Genomic DNA, 18,596 nt, shown 5'->3' with positions numbered 1-18,596 from the left:
CGAGGCGATTTCAATCATCTGGCAACTGTAACGCCACTTGGCTTGCGATTACAAAATCGCAACAGCTTCTCCAACTTCGCTACTGAAAACTTGTTCGTTGCCCCCTCTTCTATCCCACTTGCACCACCTCCCGTCTCGCTCTGGCCGTAAACTGTGTCTGTGTCACTCAACCCACTAAACTAGCGCACAATGCGAATTGCGAAATGCGACGATGACGACGATGCCAGGCATCGAACGAAGTTGTTAAGTTCTCCTAGTTCTTCGCATACTCTTTCAAAAGGTTGTTTAATTCTGATAAGCGGAATCAAAGAAGAAAAATTTGCCCCCATTATTAAAGTTTAATGTAATATTATTTTTCTGTCAAGTCAAGGTATTGTATCTCTAATCCTTGCCATCGACTAGCAGCTATAAGCACTTAGGTTTGTGGTTTTTTTTAAAAGCTTCAAAAGAAATATAGAATTTTGAAGAACTTTGCTAAACTGGCCAGGTAATTAATTTAAATTTTTTAATTTTTCTAATACTGTCGTTTTATTGATTTAGTAATTCATTGCGTGTTTGCGCCAAAATTGTGAAGATATAAAAGGGAAACTTGGCCTCGCTAAGCAATAGGAAAAAAAACCACTGGGGAAGGTACTAAATTAGCTTACATTTTTAAATAACCCGAAAAAGATATTATAAAAAATTAAATTTTTCTCATTTATTTCGAAGAAAACACCTAATTTTACATGTTCATAATTTTTTAAGGATATTATGGAAGTCGGTCTTTTGAGCTTCTCTCTGGCCCTCTCTTTCGCTCACCAAGGCAGACATTGCCCAGCTTATTCCTCTCGCTCTCTTTCTCTGTGTCTCCTTCTGTTGCTCCATTCACGTGCTGCATGCTTTTCGCGTGTAAGTCGCCCAGCCCCCGCGATCCCCCCATAACCATTCCTAAGCCCCCCCCCTCTCTCTCTCTCTCTTTTTCTGGCTCCCTACAGTTCTCTCTTGGCTCTCAACGGAAGTTGGCGTGCGCCAGTGTGTGTGAGTGCTGGGTTCAATGTCTGGTGGTTGACCTACCCACACCACTACGTTCTCCCAGGAGTCTCGGTGCTCAGCTCCTGCTGCACTCTGCTTGGTCCTTCTCGTTCCTTGTCTTCTCGCATGTTGGCTCATTGGAACTGCTTGTTCCGCCACTGCGTGGGTATTAGAAAGTGCCGCACCCAGAAAAAAGCACAAATAAAAAAAATATATAAAAAGGGACCAAAACTCAAACTCCCACCTCGTCTGTGTGACAAGTGAAAACTAGAAAATTCTGCTGCTCACTGCTCACTAAAGTAAAAGTTGTCTTATCAATGCGCCGGAGCTCTTGCCGGTGGGTGGCGGTTCGGTGTCGACAGCTCATTTGGCGTCATTTTGGCGAGACAAGGACCCCATAAAGATGCCAAACAGATATTGCATAGTTTAACAGATATTTCGAAACTCGTCTGGCATCAATCGCTTTGGACTTGTCCAAGGGCATGGTTATTATCTTCGACATGATAAAAAATAAGCTTCTCAAAGTATATCATAAAGCAATACTCAAGAATAGAGCGAATTAAGTCCTGTTTTCGAATAAATAAGAAAGTTAGTCTAAGGAAAAGTATCTTAAAATTTCAGTTTAAAAAATGTACATTGTAAAAAAAAGAAAATCTAGTCGATTATAAAACTCTTAATAAGTATGTCTAGCAAAGATGTTTTTGACATATTGTTTTGGAAAACTTAAGCTTTGAAACAAAAAAAAAGTCAATTGACAATTTGTCTTAAGTTTGTTCAACAAATAAAATATTAAAATTAAAATGTTGATTTTAATAGTTTTACCCAAAGTTAAAAACGGTTATCATAGAATAAATTTGCCGTATTCTATTTTCTTCGAAGCAAGTGGAAAATTTCTTGCTATTCATCTGATGCCATCAACTGGTTTTCCACTTGCAGCAGATTCAAGGCTAAGCCTGTTGGGTCATTGCCATTGCAAGTTTTTCTCCGGTGCTGGAAAAACTAGTTGCATTCACCTGGGCGCGCAATATTTGCTTAGACAGATTACCCAAGAACCGGCTGGGCGAGTTTCCTTAAGCCCGACTTTGTCACAGGGAAAGTTCTGGAGGGAGAGAGTGTGCGCTAATACCGGAGAAATGGAGAAAGTTGCAAGTGGCAAAAGATACTTCAGCCAGCCTATTGTGCAAGTTCCCGCACTTCCACTCCATTTCCACAGTGGAAACTAGGTGAGGTGAGTCACAGTTGCATGCATTTAACAACCCCTTTTTTTTGCCCTTTTGCAAATTCTCTGAAGGTGGGTGGTTCGGTTGTTTTTGCCCTCGAATGACAAATTATACTTTACCGAAACCAGTCGGCGGGACTCGCTTTTGCCAAACTAAGCTGGGCAAATAAAAAACGACTGGGAACAGGTGTTGCTTTCTGTCTTATGCTGATTTAGAAAATCATGAAATAAACAAATATGTTTTTTTATTCTTAAAATGTTATTTTATACGAGGTATACATGTTTAATTCCATGTGTAGGTTCAGAATTTGGCACAATAATAAAAACAAACGTCTTCGTTTTAAATGAATCGAACAGATGCTTATTTTTTAAATTGAATATTTAGAATACTTTCATTTATTAATTTTAAGCTTTTTTAAATAGATTTTTTAGTGATATCATGGAATTCCACTTTACTTCTATAACTAAGTTAAAAAACCTTAAAAATATCTTTAATTGTAATATTAAGCTTATAAAAGAGTTCGAATTTTTATAAATTTCTCCCCCATTGTCAACAGAATTTTAACTAAAAAACTCAAGGGCTTTCCGTTGTAAAAGCTTGCAACCCCTTTTTGTGAAATTTTTACGTCGTTCCCGCAACATTAAGCTTGGTTTATTGACCTCCATGCTGCACTGCATTGCGTCACCGGCTCATCTGGTCGTCTCTTATCACGCAACTGGCATCAAAAGTGTCAGCCATAGCCCTACACTGAAAAAATGAACACTTTCTATTGTTAATACAATTTTAGCTGTACAGTTTTAAACTTTTTTTTTTTTTAATATCAGAAAGTTTTAATTTATCCATTTAAATAGATTTAAAATTGTTTTTTATTCTTATTATTATTTTTACTGTGCACCTTAACCCTTGTCTCCTACCTTAACCCTGTGCACTTTTCGGTTTACTGCTGCAACATTACAAATTAGCGAAAGTTTTGGTGGGAGAAGGAGGCCAACTGTCTGGGCCCAGACTTTGTTTGTTGTTGTGATGCACGGGGTTTGGGAGTCGAAAGTAGGGGGTTGGGTTTGTCACAATGGGGTTGGTGCATAACGACGGCATAATTACTGTAATCTATATCATATTGCAGAGTTTGCTTGATGTTTTGGCCAAGTAAGTGGCCATAAAACGCAGTCAACTTCGGTGCAAAACCGCTGTTGGACTTGGTTTAAAAGAAATTGGGGAGTTGGAAGTCAACATTGAGCGAGGACAATTGTCCTGCTCAGATTTTTGCTGCAATAGTTCATAATAAGTTCGATAGTTACCAATTGTATAGTCTTTTAAACAAATATAGTTTTAAAATAAAGCAATAATGCTATTAAATAAAAAGCTCAGCAACAAAATTGAACCGAACTATAACCGATTAGCTATTTGATATCAAAATATCGTAGAATGCTATACAAAATGATGTAAGTGAGTCAGACACTTTCGATTCTCTCAATAGGGATTTTCTAAAATTTATTTGGTAATAAAATAATAAAAATGCTATTGAATATTCCTTATATTTAATGAGTTAATTAATTATTTTGTTTTCGCAGATAAGGTGGGAACGGTTTATAAATTGCAAGCGTAAAGCTTTTCCAATTTCTCTCTCTTAAAATTCGCAAGTGCATTCTGTTCTCCACACGACAAATTTTTGCCGTGGCTCTCAGTTTGCATTTCGCTCTCGAAGGAAAAGCTCGTGATGGAAAATCCACGGAGAATTACCGATTTGCCGTTGGAAGTCCTCGATCTGATATTCAGCAATCTTAGCCAACTATCAAACAAAGTGAGGTTGGCTCAGGCTGATGAAAAGCTGGGAAAAGCTTTTGCCTACCACAGCCGCAATAACTACAGGCGACTCTCGCCCAACGGAAGGCTAAGTCCCGAACTGTGGGTGATTCTTATTATGGAATGTGGCCCCACAATTGAGGAACTTGTGTGCGATAGAAGGAGCCTAGCCTGGAACGACCTTATAGCCCAGGCAGTTGTTAATTACTGTCCCAATCTTAAATTGGTATCCATTTGTCTATATAGATCAGGTCGTGTCAGCGCCGAGGCTTTTTTAAAACAAATGAAAAACAAGCTGACATCGGTTACAATAGACCAACAAGATCATTTCGCAGCTACAATTTTAGGAGCGGTAGCTGAAATTACAGAACTAAAAAAATTCTCATTTATGGGAAATGTGGACGAAAACGGTGAGTCTTTTGGAGCAAAAGGAAAAATAGTTGGAATCTTTAAATAAAGCCTTACGTTTGTAAAACTGAATACAATACACATGAGTGTATGTAAAAATTAAGTTGTATATATTAAACTTTAATATCTAAACTTGTCATGCTTAAAGAAACTCTAAACATGAAGCAATGCATTTTTGAGAGCTGTTTTCGAAATCTTTTATACTAACCCCAAAATAAATATTTCAAAACAAGTCGTTTAAATCGCTACTTGAACTGATCGCAGCGAATGAACTGTTAGGCTTAATTTTAAAGGTGGTCTTTTGTTTAGTTTATCATTTACAGAAACTGGTCGCCCTGGAGAAGTTGGAAATCGAACACATATATTATCGAGACGAGCCGTCTGTTAATTTACTACAGATTTGTGCCTCACAAAGGAATCTGCGCGAGTTGAGTGTGGTCAAAATTGAAATAATGCCATTTGAGGAAAATAATTCTACGGTATGGGCAAGCTTGGAATCATTGACTTTGAACAAGTGCATAATTTCTTTCGAACTGCCAGACTGCCCGAAGCTTAAATATTTGGAGATACAATATCCTAGGTGTCATATGGAGGACTATATCCTCAAATTTATTCTGAAAAATGGAAGTAATATGCACACATTGTATGAGAGATGCTATCCGTCAATTAATGCTGACGGCTTTCTCCAACTGCTACGCAGCTGCCCTAAATTGCGATACCTTGATACTCCTATGGAGTATATAAAGCTGTATTTGGCCTATGTGAACAATATAATCGAAATATTAAGAGAAAATGAAGTCACTTCAGAGGATCCATTAGAACTGGTTGTATTTAGGCGTATTAAGTGGAAATGGATGCGACGATTGGTGAGTCCTTTAAAGCAATATGTTTTCAAATGTTGCCTTGAGTTTTCTTTTCAGCTGCTTAAAGCCCCAAATTCAGACTTGATCGATTTGTATGAAGGCACTGAGTAAAAAAGTAACGAAAAAAGAATTGTCCGTTGAAATAAAACTAAATAAATGCAGTTGAAACTAAGAGAATCTTACTAAAAAATCTTCCTGTAAATATTCCACTTAAACTAAAATAAGATATAAAATAAATGCAACTGAATTTTGTTACAAATGTATTTTTTGCGTGGGTAATGTCACTGAACTCTGGGCAGAGAGAAATCAAAAGCTTTTCCGACTCCCCTCTCTCAGAGTTTGCAAATGCATTCGGCTCTCCAGAAGATGAGTTTGGTCACAGTTCTCAGTTCGCATTGCGCTCTCGAGGAAAAAGCTCGCGATGGAAAACCCACGGAATATTACCGATTTGCCATTGGAAATCCTCGATCAGATATTCGGTTATCTCAGTTATCTATCAAGCAAAGTGAAACTGGCTCAGACCCATGAAAAGCTGGGAAAAGCGTTTGTCTGCCACAGCCGCAATGAGTTCAGGAGGCTGTCGCCCGATGCAAATCTCACACCCGAACAGTGGGTGTTTGTTATAAAGGAATGTGGAGCCACAGTCGAGGAATTGTTTTACAATGAAAAGTGTCCAGGCTTATACTGGGACGACCTTATAGCCCAGGCGGTTGTGAAGCACTGTCCCAATCTAACATCTGTATCGACTTGTGTATATAGGTCCCAGCATGACAGCGTCCAGGAATTTTTAATAAAAACGAAAAACTCGTTGATATCGCTTTCGTTGAAGCTAATTGAACATTTCACACACTGCTCACTCATGAATGTCGTGGGTGAAATGACCCAGTTAAAAAAATTATCAATCATCGGATTTGTGGATGAGCAAGGTAAGTATTTATAAGCTAAAATGGGAAACAAGAAAAACATTTTTTGGCTCAAAATAAAGTTAAGTTTAGCCATGAATAAAAGGTATGTAATCAGAGCCAAGAGTAATTATAATAAGGACCAATTGGTAGTCACCAAAAGTAATTTTTTGCAATAAATTTATGTATTTGATATCCCTTAATGGGGTTCACTTTAGTTAAAATTATGTTATTTTTTAATGTCTATAAAACGCTATTTTTAGTTAACCAGGTACAAAAATTAATCTCCCTGGAGACTCTGAAAATCGAAGAACTTTATTATAGAACCAGACAGGAATTGGACATATTACAAATCTGTAGCTCACTTAAAAATCTCCGGAAATTGAAAGTGAGTAATATAAAACTTATGCCAATCGATGGGCGTTGTTCAATTATGTGGGCTGACTTGGAATACCTCAAATTGACTCAGAGTGAAGTCACTAGTGAATTGCCAGACTGCCCAAAGCTTAAGTACTTGGACATTCGTAATCTAACATGCCATATCGAAGGCTATATCCTAAAATTTATTAAGAAAAATGGAGCAAATATTCACACGATTTGTGAGAAATGTTACCCGCTAATCACTGCCGACGGTTTTCTCCAATTGCTTCGAAGCTGCCCAAAACTGCGAGTCCTTTATACTCAGCTGGAGTATATAAAACTTTATTTGACCTATGTGACCAATATGGTCGAAATACTAAGGGAAAATCGAGTCACTCCAGAGGACCCATTGGAACTAGTTGTATGTAGCCGCATTAAGTGGAAATGGATTAAACGATTAGTTAGTGCATAGATTAACATTTTTGCGATATATTTTTAACGTTTTGTTTTTTAGCTACTTCGGACCCCCAATTCTGAGCTGATCGATCTATACATGGGAACTTTGTAACAACAAATTAATGTAACCCCTTATAGATGTGCCACTGCCTTCAATTGTTAAGTTAATTAAAAAAAAAATAAATTAAACAAAATGCTTGTTGTCTTCTTAAGTACACGATTACCTTTTACAAGGTGTTTTTTTCTGAAGGTGATATTATAAAAAACGGTAAGTCTTTTACAGGCAACAAATATCATGAAATCAAATATCATGAGTTAAAGTTTAATACTGAAGTGCACATGCTATGAGGTACAAAACTTTTATAAAAAAGATCATAATATTGTTAATAATTTTAGAAATTTTACTATTTATTTATTTGAACATAGACAATTATACAAATATTTATAAAGTCTTTCAAACACCACGGTATATACTTAGGCACAAATATACCCTAAGGCTATGAGTAAAGAGTGTGAAAAGCTTTCTCGCTGTTCTTATCTTCTCTTTTTTTTTGGAGATCTGTATAAATTCTTTTGCTCATCAGTTCTGCATCAGTTCTTAGTTTGCCCTTCGCTCTCGAGGGCATGGGTACCCGCGATGAGCAATCAACGGACAATAACCGATTTGCCACTCGAAGTCCTCGATCTAATATTTATGAACTTAAGAAATCTAAGGGACAAACTTCGACTGGCGCAAGTGCATAAGCATCTGGGCAAAGGGTTTGCCTACCACAGCCGCAATGATTACAAGAGGTTCTGCCCGAAAATATATTTTCCGGTGCGGCTATATCGCGTTCTATTGGCCGAATGTGGCTCGTCCATTGAGGAGTTCATCTGTGGATCAGACACCTGGAGCGATCTGTTGGCCAAGTCAATTGCGAAGCACTGCCCCAATCTGGAATCGGTGAACATTAGTGTTTCATTAAGGAACAGTATCAGTGTGCAAACCTTTTTGCTTAACATGGCAAACTCGCTCATTTCGGTTGAAATAAAACTCAACGACAATTGCCAATCGCCAAGGATCCTTAATGCCGTGGCAGAACTTAAAAACTTGCGGAAATTGTTATATGAAGGGTACATGGACAGAGGAGGTGAGCTATTATTTTTTTAAATTTCAATATAATTTTCTTTATTGGGCAACATTTGTTTTTTTTTTAAGTTAAACTGTTAAACACGTTTACTTTGCTTTATTTAATGTTGTTAATACCAACAGCTCTTATGAAAATAATAAAAAAAAATATATTTATTAACTTGGTAATGGGTAAAGTAAGTTGAGTCAATATTTACCCCTTGTCGTTAAAGGGTTAAAGAAACGTGGCAAAAAGTGTAATGTGATAAGCGGTTGTTTATATTCCACTTGGGTCGATTCAAACGGTAAACCTCTTTTCGTAGTCATTACAAAAAGCTTATTGCCTTTCAGTGTTTAAGCTTTTTGTTTGTCATTTTTGTTTTGGCTCCTATTTTGCTTATTTCAAATTGTAATCTAATGATTCTAGATTTTATGTGAGTAATGAATATGGCTTTTATTCATTACTGTTATCAAATTAAGACTTCATTTATGTATAAATTTTGTTTTACACCTCAATAAATATGACTATGCATACACACAGCAAAGAATTTAAATTTTTTTTAAACTTTTAAAACGTTTTCAAAACTATAAATATAAGTTTATTTCATTTTCTCTAGCAAGATTTTGTCATTTAATTAAAATTACTCTGAACACTAAGATGATTTGGCAGATGAATTAAATTTATTTTATGTTTGAGCCTTTTTATTTATTTCACATTTATTTCAGCACTATATTTAAATTCTATGCCTTTTAGTTAACCAGCTGCACAAGTTAGTTGCTCTGGAGGAGCTAAGACTGGACTATCAGGGAAGTGGATACAGATGTCGATCGGTTAACCTGCTCCAGATATGTGGCCCCATGACGAATCTTCGCTGCCTGACTGTGACCAATATATGTATATCAGCAGGAGAAGGATTTCACTCCATGATATGGCCGAACTTGAAAGAGTTAAAAATGCAGAATTGCGAAATCTCCTCAGTGATTCCCGACTGTCCGAAGCTCAAAACCGTGTTTTTGAAATTCTGCAAGTGTAGAATCAGAGGCTATGTCTGCAGTTTCATTCTGAAGAACGGCAAGAACATCGAGGAAATTGATGAGAGCTGTGAGCCAGCGCCATTTGATGGGCACACGTTTCTTGAAGTGATCCGAAATTGCCGAAAATTGCAATTATTTTCCACTCCCATGGGTGGTATAAAAATCTACCAAGCACTCGTTTCTTCATTAGTGGATATTTTGAAGGAAAACGAAACGGCGCGAAGAGAACCTTTCGAACTAATATTGTACTGCCGAGACAAGCTAAGATGGATTCGCCGATTTGTGAGTTGAAATGCCTTTTTTACAATACATACGGTTTTTGTTTTTTTCATTTCTGTTTTTTCAGCTGCAACGGACTTCTAATCCTCAAGTGATCCACACGCTATATCTATACAAGTTCTAATAATTTAAAAACTCTGCCCATTACAAATTTTATTAATAGTTTTTCATTAATCTAATACTTGTTTTAGCTTTGTGTTCCACCTTTTTAACTTTAAGAAAGGTTATAAATTTTATGAACGTACAAAATTAATATACAAATAATGTAATAGCTTAAATATTTTTTATTTTTACAAATTATTGTTAAAAATTGTATCATGTTTAGATCTTAATCTACTTTGTATAAAATGTCAATGAACTAAAAGCGAAAGAGTTGTCAAACTTTTTATTAATTTCACTCTCTCAAAATCTGGCTCAGTCGTCAATTTTCTTTTATCAATCCGAATGTTTTCCTGCATTTCTCAGTTCGTATTTCGCTTCCGGGAAATCTTTGCAATGGAAAACAACCTGACTATAGTCGACATGCCATTCGAAGTCCTCGATCTGATATTCAAGGAACTGTTCAATCTAAAAGATAAACTGCAACTGGCTCAGGCTCACGAAAAGTTGGGTAGAGCCTTCTCCTACCACAGCCGAAGTGACTACAGGAGTTTGTATCCATATGCTCGCATACGCCCCGAAATGTGGGTGGTACTTGTGCAAGAATGTGGTGCGACCATTGAGGAATTTTCCACCAGTGAAATTGAGAATTTCCCATGGAATGATCTATTGGCTAAGGCGATTGAGCAGCACTGCCCCAACCTGAAGTCGGTTAAAATATGTGTTTATGATAATAATTGCGACAGCGTGCAGTCCTTCTTATTGAACATGAGCCAATCATTGACATCAGTTGAGCTAACTTTACATATAGACGACACTAAAAAGATATTCGATGCGATGGCAAAAATGACTAAGCTGACCAAATTTACACGCAAGGGAATCCCAAACGATGAAGGTGAGTCCAAACCTTGATATAATTTAACTATGTTGTATTTCATTCGTATACACAAATATTAGACAACATCATATCCTATTAAAAAATTCTTAAATGAGTCGAACCATTCTTAGAGTGCCAACTTAAATTATAAAAGAAATTATGTTGTACATTTTTATTTCCATTTACAAATTTATATATTTGTATATGCTTACTTAAGTTCATTTTTAATTCTTATTCTTTATTTTTGGATTTCTTTGTCATGAAGTAAATTAATTCATACATTAAGCAATTAAATGATTTAAAATCTTATTCTCAGTTTACCAGATACAGAAATTGACTGCTTTGGAGGAGCTGGTGATGGATAATAATGATAGATTTAATCCCAACTCACCTCTTTATTTACTCGATATTTGTGCTCCGCTCAAGAATCTTCGCAGCTTGACAGTACTTGGCTCAACTATTCTGCCCTCGGACAAGCCGCATTCTATGATTTGGGTAAATTTGGAGCATCTTACAATAGATTTCTGCCAAGTATTAACTGAACTACCAGAGTGTCCGAAGCTAAAAACTTTGCATATAGTATACTCCTATTGCAATATCGATGGCCTTCTGTTCAGATTTATTCTACAGAACGGGAGAAATCTTGTGAAAATTAATGAGAATTCCAGGACCCACACACCTGATGGAGAAAGCCTTCTTCAGGTCCTGCGATCGTGTCCAAAGTTGCGAACCTATTCTACTCCAATGCAGAATTTTAAAATTTACCAGGCGTATGTGCCATCTATTGTTGAAGTTCTTCGGGAAAATGGAGTCAAGCGGGAGAAACCTTTTCATTTAATTATAAATGCACATCCAAAGTGCAAATGGCTGCATCAATCAGTAAGTAGAAAGAAGAATGACACCTTTTAAATTATTATTTTTATATTCTTTTAGATTCCACGTGCGTCTTATTCTGATTTGATTTTCATTGCTTATTTTTACAATTAACAAAAATACAAAGCTTTCCCATTTAAAATTAAGAATGTTTTTGATTTGTATTGAGTTAAAGAAAAAGACGAAGAAAAATTGTGAAAAATGGTAGTCGACTGTCTTATACAGTTAAAAGTTGATTATAAAATTCATTAAATTAAAAGAAAACAATATTTCCACGTAAATAAAATAGTCTTAAAAATGTCTGATACCTGCTTTCGGATTTCTGACCACAAACAATATTGCACTGTTACACGCACAGGAACAAAAATGTGAAATAAATGACTAATGCCCAAGCAAAACCAAATCACACACGAACTTTGAACCTGCGGGTGAACCTGCAGGCCAAGCCAGGCCAACCAATTGGACCTATTCCTTTTTTTCATCCAGGAGTGCGTGTCAGGTGCAATGGACACACGCCCCGTGGAGGTTCAACAACATCGGTCGCAAATTCCCTGGCTTACTCATCAGGTGGTCGGGGCTTAGGGGCCTAATAGAGGGAGTTTATGGAGCAATGATTCACCTTTGTTGGCTGCAAAATAACAAAACAGGATGAGCCGAAATGAGGTGGTCTCGAAATGTGTGGGAAAACTGAAGAAAAGTTCCAAAGGCAGGACACGCTCTAATAAAATTAAATTCTTATGCTTTTCAAATTAAACCATATATTGTTTTTATGAGTTTATAAATATTGTTGGATTGTTTGATATATAATATTATACTTTTTAATATTTATAACCACAATCTTTCAATAAGTTTATTATGAGCTATAGCAGCAAGAAAAATAAAATAATAAACAAAAATAAATTAACTGGTACGTATACAATTATTTCAATTTTGGAATAAGTTGTTATTTCTTGTACCTAAGTTGATAATAGCTTGGTTAGCTTAAAACAATTTAATTGGACTTAAAATGTTTTAGGAAAAAAATTATTAAATCTGTTTTTTTTTGTAATTTTTTAAAAATTTACCTATTTTTAAATAATTGAAAACTTTAGTTCTTGATGTTATTATTTGTGGTGTGGTAAAAGCCAAAAGATATTTTTAAAATTTGCACATATACCATATTCTTATAAACTTTACATTAAAGTGTTTGAGGAGGAAAAGAGGATGAACTTTTGGCAAGCCCGAATCAAGGGATAACGAGAACCCAAATATTGCCACTGAGTCAGCGACCCGATGGCTGCTCCTCTGCCATAAATAAAACAAAGTACGCACCCTCTGGAACGCCTTGTCTCCGGCTCTTCGGGTCCCGATGAAAATTAGTCTCAATGAACTCTCTGGAGGCGACTGACTTATAGCACACTTTTGGCCACTTTACGGTTTGACTTGGCTTTCTGGCCGAAATCAGTTCACTGCACGCACATTGACCCAATAATTGACATGGGACTTATATTGAAATTTCGTTAGCTTAGGGTTGGGCTATGTAAATTTAGACTCGTCTAATTTGCTTTAGTCTGGAGCTCTGCTAATTGGCACAGACATTTGTTATTGGTCTTCGATATTATATTTGATATTTATGACAGTGCGACTTTTCTTGATTAAAAGACATAGGTTACCAAATTTCTAAGTCTATCTACTGGATATTTTCAATATTATAATTTAATTTTTCAAAACCGGCCTTTCTGTTTAAATTGCTCTGTTACTACATGGTTAAGAAGTATTACAGAATAAATATTTCTGCAAATAATATTAATGAACCTATATTTTTCCTTTATTTGCTTGTTGTTTTCTAAAACTAAGGATACTTAAATATTTGTAACTTTAAAATTAATTGCACAACAAATTTGAGGACAATAATTTTTTCGTCCCCAAAATGTTCAAATGTTTAACTAAATACAATGTATTTGTTGTCACATCTTAATCTGTATTTGAACAAGGACTTGTGTGTGTACTGACCTTTTAATGACCATCGGAGCAATGGCGAATATAAGTGGTCGCGTGAGTGTGGGTGGCACGTGTGTGCCATATATCCTTGCACAGCAGCGGGTGAATTTAGTTAACAATTTGTCAAGGAAATGCAAAACAACTGCAATGGGTAGCCCTGAAATTAATCTGCCCCCCTTGCAATCCCTATATTTTTTCTCCTTCTGTCTGCCAACCACCCAATGTCGTTTGCAGGAGTTTGGCGGCTGCATCATCAAACAGAATTCCACCGACAGCCGGAACTGGCCAGTGCAACCATTTCAGCTATTTTCCTCGATTTTTGTTTCATCATATTTAAAAATATCATTGGAAAATAGCTATTAACTACCTAACTAAATGTGGAATGGCCGTTAACTATCCATAATAAAACATCAAATAGTTCTGCCAACACATATGAAATATACAAAATTTGATTAATTAAATAAAGAAAGATAAAATTCTAGACAAATTTTGCTAAAATAATAAACCATTTTTACTAAATTCAGGATTTAATTGTGAACAGGACGGAAAAACTAACTATTTGTTTTCTTACTTTTCGAATATATTATACTCTCTAATTTCTATTCAAGGATCCACATTGTAGCTATAAGGATTTAGCTTGTTCATTTTTTTTATGCCCATTTTTGAATGCATAAGCTAGCTGCTTTTTGTAGCTATTTGTAGGTGGCAGCACTGACTTCCCCACGACCAGGACCTTGGCAATGAGGCACTTGTGGCCAAGGATCCGAATACGAAACCGAACCGGAGCCAAGGACCCGACTTCGAATGCGGAAATGCGCATGCCTGCGTGTCCTTGCCCTTGGTCCTTGGTCGTCGCCGGGCGGAGCAGTTGTAAGACCCGTAGTGCCCCTGAAAACTCTTTTAACCTTCGTGTAGCCGTGTGGCAAGTGTGGCAAGTGCATCGTTGCAGCTCCCAAACATGCGCTTTTGCACCTAGACTTTTTGCAGAACGAGAGAGAGCGAGATTCAGCTAGATTCAGGTTTGGTCGGCGGTGGCATTGGCATCCCCTTCCAAGCACCAAAGGGTGGTGTCTGGATGCCCCTGCCACGTGTCGCCAGTTGCAAATTTCACGACGCTGTCATTGACCATGATATTTGGCCACTATTATATTGCGAGTGGCAGGGCCAGCGTCTCAATGCGATGCCCTCGCTACTTTTGGAGGTCCTCAATGGGGAAAAATTCGCCAAATCACAGATTCTGATTAAGAAAAGGTCCGCCATAGGGTTTTACAAGGTAAACAAAAATTATTGTAATCTTAACTTAAATGACAATTGAAAGCAAAACCAATACAAAATTATTTCATAAACTTCGTTGAATAGCTTTTTAAAGTTTTGGCGGTAAAAATATATAACAGTTTGGGATTTACATTAATATTTAAGGTAATGTTTTTCACTAGAATTCAATTATCGAAACGTAGTAATAACTAAGTTAATGTTCTATCAAATAATACGGGGTAATTCTGTTAAAATCAGGTATAATACGTTTTTGAATGCATAAGCTTCGCTTGTCGACAACAATGACAAATAAGAAAATCAAGGTTACAAGGTATTTTTCCCTTAAAACTTCCCCCACAGCTTACAAGACAAAGGAAGCCGACTCCATTAGAGTACAACCCTCAAAGTTGGCTAAAATCGAAGCTGATGAAGGAAGTATCTCTGCCTCGAACCGACCTTACCAAACAAAATGTAGCCCAGCGAGTGTGTCTAGGAAACCGTTTGTCCTCGTACTCCTTTTCCGCATTTTCCACCTCGTACTCCTTGCATTTCCACATGCTTTCCACACCCCAAGTCGAAGAGTCTGAAGTTTGCTTTCATTTCGTTGCCCGAGGGGTTGCAACTCCAGACAGACAGACAGACAGGCAGAGACCGAGAGCCATAGAAGCGGAGAAATCCACCCACTCGGCGACTTTTTGCAATTATTTTTAATTTCTGTGCTACGACAACTCCCGGAATGCCAAAAACTTTGCAACCCCAAAAGAAGCGCACGAAAAGGGGCAAGTCACTCCAGGCGGGAACCGTACCACGATATCTGAAGAACAGACCTACAACATTGACATTCGGCTTGAAAGCACCGTACAGTGCAGTTTATAATAATAAAACTTATAAACCTTGGTGTGTTTATGGAAACTTTAAAGATCGATCGGCTATAATTTTTTTTTATGCTAATTTTGATAAAAAGAGAAATACTTTTTACTCTGATAAAGATTGTTAAATAAAACCGCTTAGAATTTTGATTCGTACTTGTCGAGAACCCACTGTAGCGACGTCCACGTCCGCGTCTGAGTTGTATGTGCCACGTCCATTGCACCCCCAATCTGCTTTGTACATTGACTTCTCTGCTCTGCTTTGTTTTCTGCATTCGCTGCAAGTTCTGTCTTTTCTCTCTCTCACTCTCTCATGCTCTTTCTCGGACCTGCTCTCTCTGTGGGCTCTCATTGCCAACCGTACTGTGCATTCCCATACCACGACCTACCTTACCCACACCCACAGTGCGCTGCTGCTGCTGCACAACTCCCGCCCGGGCAGCGCTGTCGGCGTCGACGTTGATGGCGGCAGCGCAGCTCGTTTTCATATTGAAAGTAGAATTTTTCACTTTTGCGAAAATTTGCAGTTCAGTCGAAGATTCACAGTCGCAGTCATTTTGAATACGTCATGTGGAACGCACCGTCGCGTTCCGTTCTCTGTCGCGCTCTTCCTCTTCTGCGCAATCGTCTTACCAATCGACGGCTAACTTTCGTTTGTTAACACTACAATTCGATCGGGCCAACGTGCAATCCCCTGGATGCGGATGCAAAAGTGGACTCTTAGTACGTGGAAATTGTTTGGATTAAGTGCAGTGTTGTGCGAGCTTTGTGTATTAATCAAGGGTAACAAGTTCGAAAAATATAAAACATAAATATGGTTAATTAAGATGGAAACCGCTTTTAAACATTTGGAAAAAGGGTTTAATTTATTGTATTTTTATGGCACCGATATATTCTAAAGAGCTAAAAAAATGTTCTTTTGCTTATCAATCTAAAAGCAAAATTAAACTAAAATTGCAATAAACAATAAGGCTCAAAAAACATCTTGTGAACAAAAAAAATTGTTGTGAAGAAAGTGACAAACATAAAAAATGTCTATTAAGAAAAGAGCAACAAAAAATTAATAAAAATTTTGTGATTTAACAAGTAAAAGTTGAACAAAATTTAACAAAACGGTTACAACATCCTGTTGTTTCACAAAAACGTAATTTAATGACAAGTCTAACGAAATTAAATAAATTAAATTATAAATTTGAGTATAAAATTTGAGTTATTTGTAAAGGATTCCACAAAACTAAATTGGAATTGCAGTGCAAAGTAACCAATCCATATTATTACAAAAAGATTATAAATAAAAACCAGTATTTAGTCTCAGAGACTTTTAAAAAAGTCTTTAAACAAAATTCATCAAATGAAAGTAAATTATTGAAATAACTACAATCAATGCTGAAAAATGGCTAAAAAATATTAAGTGCAAAACAGAAACTTAAAAAGTATTGTAATGGAATGAAAACATTTACCAAGTTTATAAAAAATGAAAAATGACATGTGTTAAAACTAAAAGACCTTAAAAAAAGGTGGATTACAAAGAGTTATTAGCATGAAACCCCCTTAAGAAGACAGCCCTTTGACCTTTCACTCTCGGAATCTGCGTGCAACTAAGCCCTCATTTAGATGCTTAAATCTATTGGCTATTAAAATAAATCAAACCCTAGAGCACTCATCCTTCTGGCTGAATAAGCTCCTTTTTTGGCCCCAGTCCACTGCTGTCTGACTCATTCCACATGGCCGAAACTCCGTCTGGAGTTGCAACCCTCATTAGAGTCGAGCCACACCCCCTGCAAATAGTGCCCAGCACCACCCACCACTTACGCCCCCTGCAACTCCCCAGAAATGCAGAAACCCCAAAAAACAGAGGGGGGAAATCTAACAGGGTATCTACAGGGCGATAACAGTGCGCTGCTTGCTCAACTGTAGACGCTCTGTAAGCCTTGCCGTGGTGTGGGTGAACTTGAACACACACAAACACGCGATTGTTCTATTTCTCTCAGTGCTCTCACTCTCTTTTTTATTTGCACTGCTCTCTTGCTCGATTTATTCTATTTCAAGTTCTTATTTTGCAATGCAGCTGTGTGCGATGTCGTTCAGTGTTAAGGTCAATATATTGCCGCCTTTGCATGCATGTGCATTTTTTTTGCTGTCTATGAGTGCGTTTGCACTAAAAAAATTTACTTGTTACTATATATACATATATTGTACAATTGTTTGCAAGCTTAAAATCCTAAAATTCAGATACAATACCATTTATAATAAAGTTGAAAGATACTAGGGTGTTCCCAATCTTTGTAGTTCCTACCCTTTTAGTATTCATTCATTAGTTTTCCAAGTTTATTACACATACGTACTGTTGCATTTTTTTTTTAACTTAAATAATTTGTCGTGAAACGTTATTTCTAATTATTTTTTTTATTTGAGCAAACATTTTTTAATCTATCCATAATTGCGCATTTTTTTTTATATTTTATTCCTATAATGTACTTAACGATGTATTTCATTTTAATTAAGCTAATCCCTATTTTCCCTCTGTGGATTTCCACATGGTTGCAGCTCGTGAGGTTGCATTTTGTTTGTTGATTAGTCTGCTATTGAATGTTGCCATGCACACGCGAGTGCACACATTCGCACATTGAATGTCATCGCCTTTGCTCGTTTTGTAAGTAGCGGTTTATTTGGTGGCTAGCAGTTGTGTATATTTTTTTGGAGGTCTCCCCCACTGACGTTTGCGGAAGCTTCCGCTATGTGGCCGCCATCGAATCGACGAGGAATTGTGGGGCATGATGCATCTTCTCATGGGGCATCGAAAAATTGTACATTTCTTTTGACAATGTCACATGATAGTTCTGCTTTGCATTTTATGGACAGGTGAAAGTAAGCGAAATTTATGTGATATAGAATATATTAACGGGGATAAATAGGGAGGTTAAATTGGGTGATTAAAATAGTTAGACTGCGTTAGGACAGTTTTATGATCGTATTATAATTAAATTTGTAGTTCCAAAGGTTATATAAAAAAAAACGGATTTAGAAGTCTTAAAATAATAGCTTTAAATTATTTGAAATTCGCTAGCTATTTCAAAACTTATACTTTTCAAGCGGTACAACTCAATCACCTAAAAGTTCTCAGACTTAGCATATCTAATGCGCAAAGTTCCTTTTTTGGCACTCCAGCTCGATTCATCAATTACAAACAGACCCCGAA

At 36.8% G+C, this 18,596-nt stretch overlaps 4 protein-coding genes across 10 annotated transcripts in view; all 4 read left to right on the top strand.

Annotated features, from left to right (window-relative positions):
* LOC128257326 (uncharacterized) overlaps positions 1-18,596 on the top strand; it is a 150,245-nt gene that overhangs the window by 8,401 nt on the left and 123,248 nt on the right. Inside the window, exons 1-4 of one of the 3 annotated variants that reach the window (XM_052988296.1) lie at positions 3,833-4,444; positions 4,752-4,921; positions 4,983-5,308; positions 5,363-5,519. In XM_052988296.1, coding sequence (XP_052844256.1) covers positions 3,949-4,444; positions 4,752-4,921; positions 4,983-5,060 — 744 coding nt within the window. In that variant the 5' untranslated portion in view covers positions 3,833-3,948 and the 3' untranslated portion in view covers positions 5,061-5,308; positions 5,363-5,519. Of the gene's footprint in view, positions 1-3,832; positions 4,445-4,751; positions 5,309-5,362; positions 5,557-18,596 lie in introns of those variants that run through there. The other 2 variants (XM_052988295.1, XM_052988297.1) reach the window with 2 other exon arrangements.
* LOC128257324 (uncharacterized) lies at positions 5,596-7,197 on the top strand. Of its 2 annotated transcripts, XM_052988293.1 has the most exons (4): positions 5,596-6,231; positions 6,471-6,595; positions 6,677-7,027; positions 7,082-7,197. In XM_052988293.1, exons 1-4 carry the CDS (start codon positions 5,727-5,729, stop codon positions 7,133-7,135), a joined length of 1,035 nt encoding a protein of 344 aa, XP_052844253.1. In that variant the 5' UTR covers positions 5,596-5,726; the 3' UTR covers positions 7,136-7,197. The 2 variants fall into 2 exon arrangements, with proteins under 2 accessions (XP_052844253.1, XP_052844251.1); XM_052988291.1 differs by having other exon boundaries at positions 6,471-7,027.
* Positions 7,613-9,684, top strand: LOC128257325 (uncharacterized). The gene is made up of 3 exons (XM_052988294.1): positions 7,613-8,153; positions 8,886-9,448; positions 9,513-9,684. Exons 1-3 carry the CDS (start codon positions 7,661-7,663, stop codon positions 9,567-9,569), a joined length of 1,113 nt encoding a protein of 370 aa, XP_052844254.1. The 5' UTR covers positions 7,613-7,660; the 3' UTR covers positions 9,570-9,684.
* Positions 9,778-12,004, top strand: LOC128257321 (uncharacterized). Of its 4 annotated transcripts, none has more exons than XM_052988286.1 (3): positions 9,778-10,439; positions 10,738-11,300; positions 11,781-12,004. In XM_052988286.1, the coding sequence occupies exons 1-3, from the start codon at positions 9,890-9,892 to the stop codon at positions 11,874-11,876; spliced, it is 1,209 nt and encodes a 402-aa protein (XP_052844246.1). In that variant the 5' UTR covers positions 9,778-9,889; the 3' UTR covers positions 11,877-12,004. The 4 variants fall into 4 exon arrangements, with proteins under 4 accessions (XP_052844246.1, XP_052844248.1, XP_052844247.1 ...); XM_052988288.1 differs by lacking the exon at positions 11,781-12,004 and adding an exon at positions 11,653-11,774; XM_052988287.1 differs by lacking the exon at positions 11,781-12,004 and adding an exon at positions 11,355-11,755.

Source organism: Drosophila gunungcola (genome assembly GCF_025200985.1).
Source record: "Drosophila gunungcola strain Sukarami chromosome 3L unlocalized genomic scaffold, Dgunungcola_SK_2 000002F, whole genome shotgun sequence".
Taxonomy (NCBI): Eukaryota; Metazoa; Arthropoda; class Insecta; order Diptera; family Drosophilidae; genus Drosophila; species Drosophila gunungcola.
This window is presented reverse-complemented; position numbering and strand designations above follow the sequence as displayed.

Excerpts from the sequence above, each read along its gene's own strand:
- LOC128257325 (XM_052988294.1), top strand. The coding sequence starts at position 7,661 with ATGAGCAATCAACGGACAATAACCGATTTGCCACTCGAAGTCCTCGAT. Across the intron at positions 8,154-8,885 it reads AGGGTACATGGACAGAGGAG|TTAACCAGCTGCACAAGTTA; the intron begins GTGAGCTATTAT and ends TATGCCTTTTAG. Across the intron at positions 9,449-9,512 it reads TAAGATGGATTCGCCGATTT|CTGCAACGGACTTCTAATCC; the intron begins GTGAGTTGAAAT and ends CTGTTTTTTCAG.
- LOC128257324 (XM_052988291.1), top strand. The coding sequence starts at position 5,727 with ATGGAAAACCCACGGAATATTACCGATTTGCCATTGGAAATCCTCGAT. Across the intron at positions 6,232-6,470 it reads CGGATTTGTGGATGAGCAAG|TTAACCAGGTACAAAAATTA; the intron begins GTAAGTATTTAT and ends CGCTATTTTTAG. Across the intron at positions 7,028-7,081 it reads GGAAATGGATTAAACGATTA|CTACTTCGGACCCCCAATTC; the intron begins GTTAGTGCATAG and ends TTTGTTTTTTAG.
- LOC128257321 (XM_052988286.1), top strand. The coding sequence starts at position 9,890 with ATGTTTTCCTGCATTTCTCAGTTCGTATTTCGCTTCCGGGAAATCTTT. Across the intron at positions 10,440-10,737 it reads GGGAATCCCAAACGATGAAG|TTTACCAGATACAGAAATTG; the intron begins GTGAGTCCAAAC and ends TCTTATTCTCAG. Across the intron at positions 11,301-11,780 it reads GCAAATGGCTGCATCAATCA|GAGTGCGTGTCAGGTGCAAT; the intron begins GTAAGTAGAAAG and ends TTTTTCATCCAG.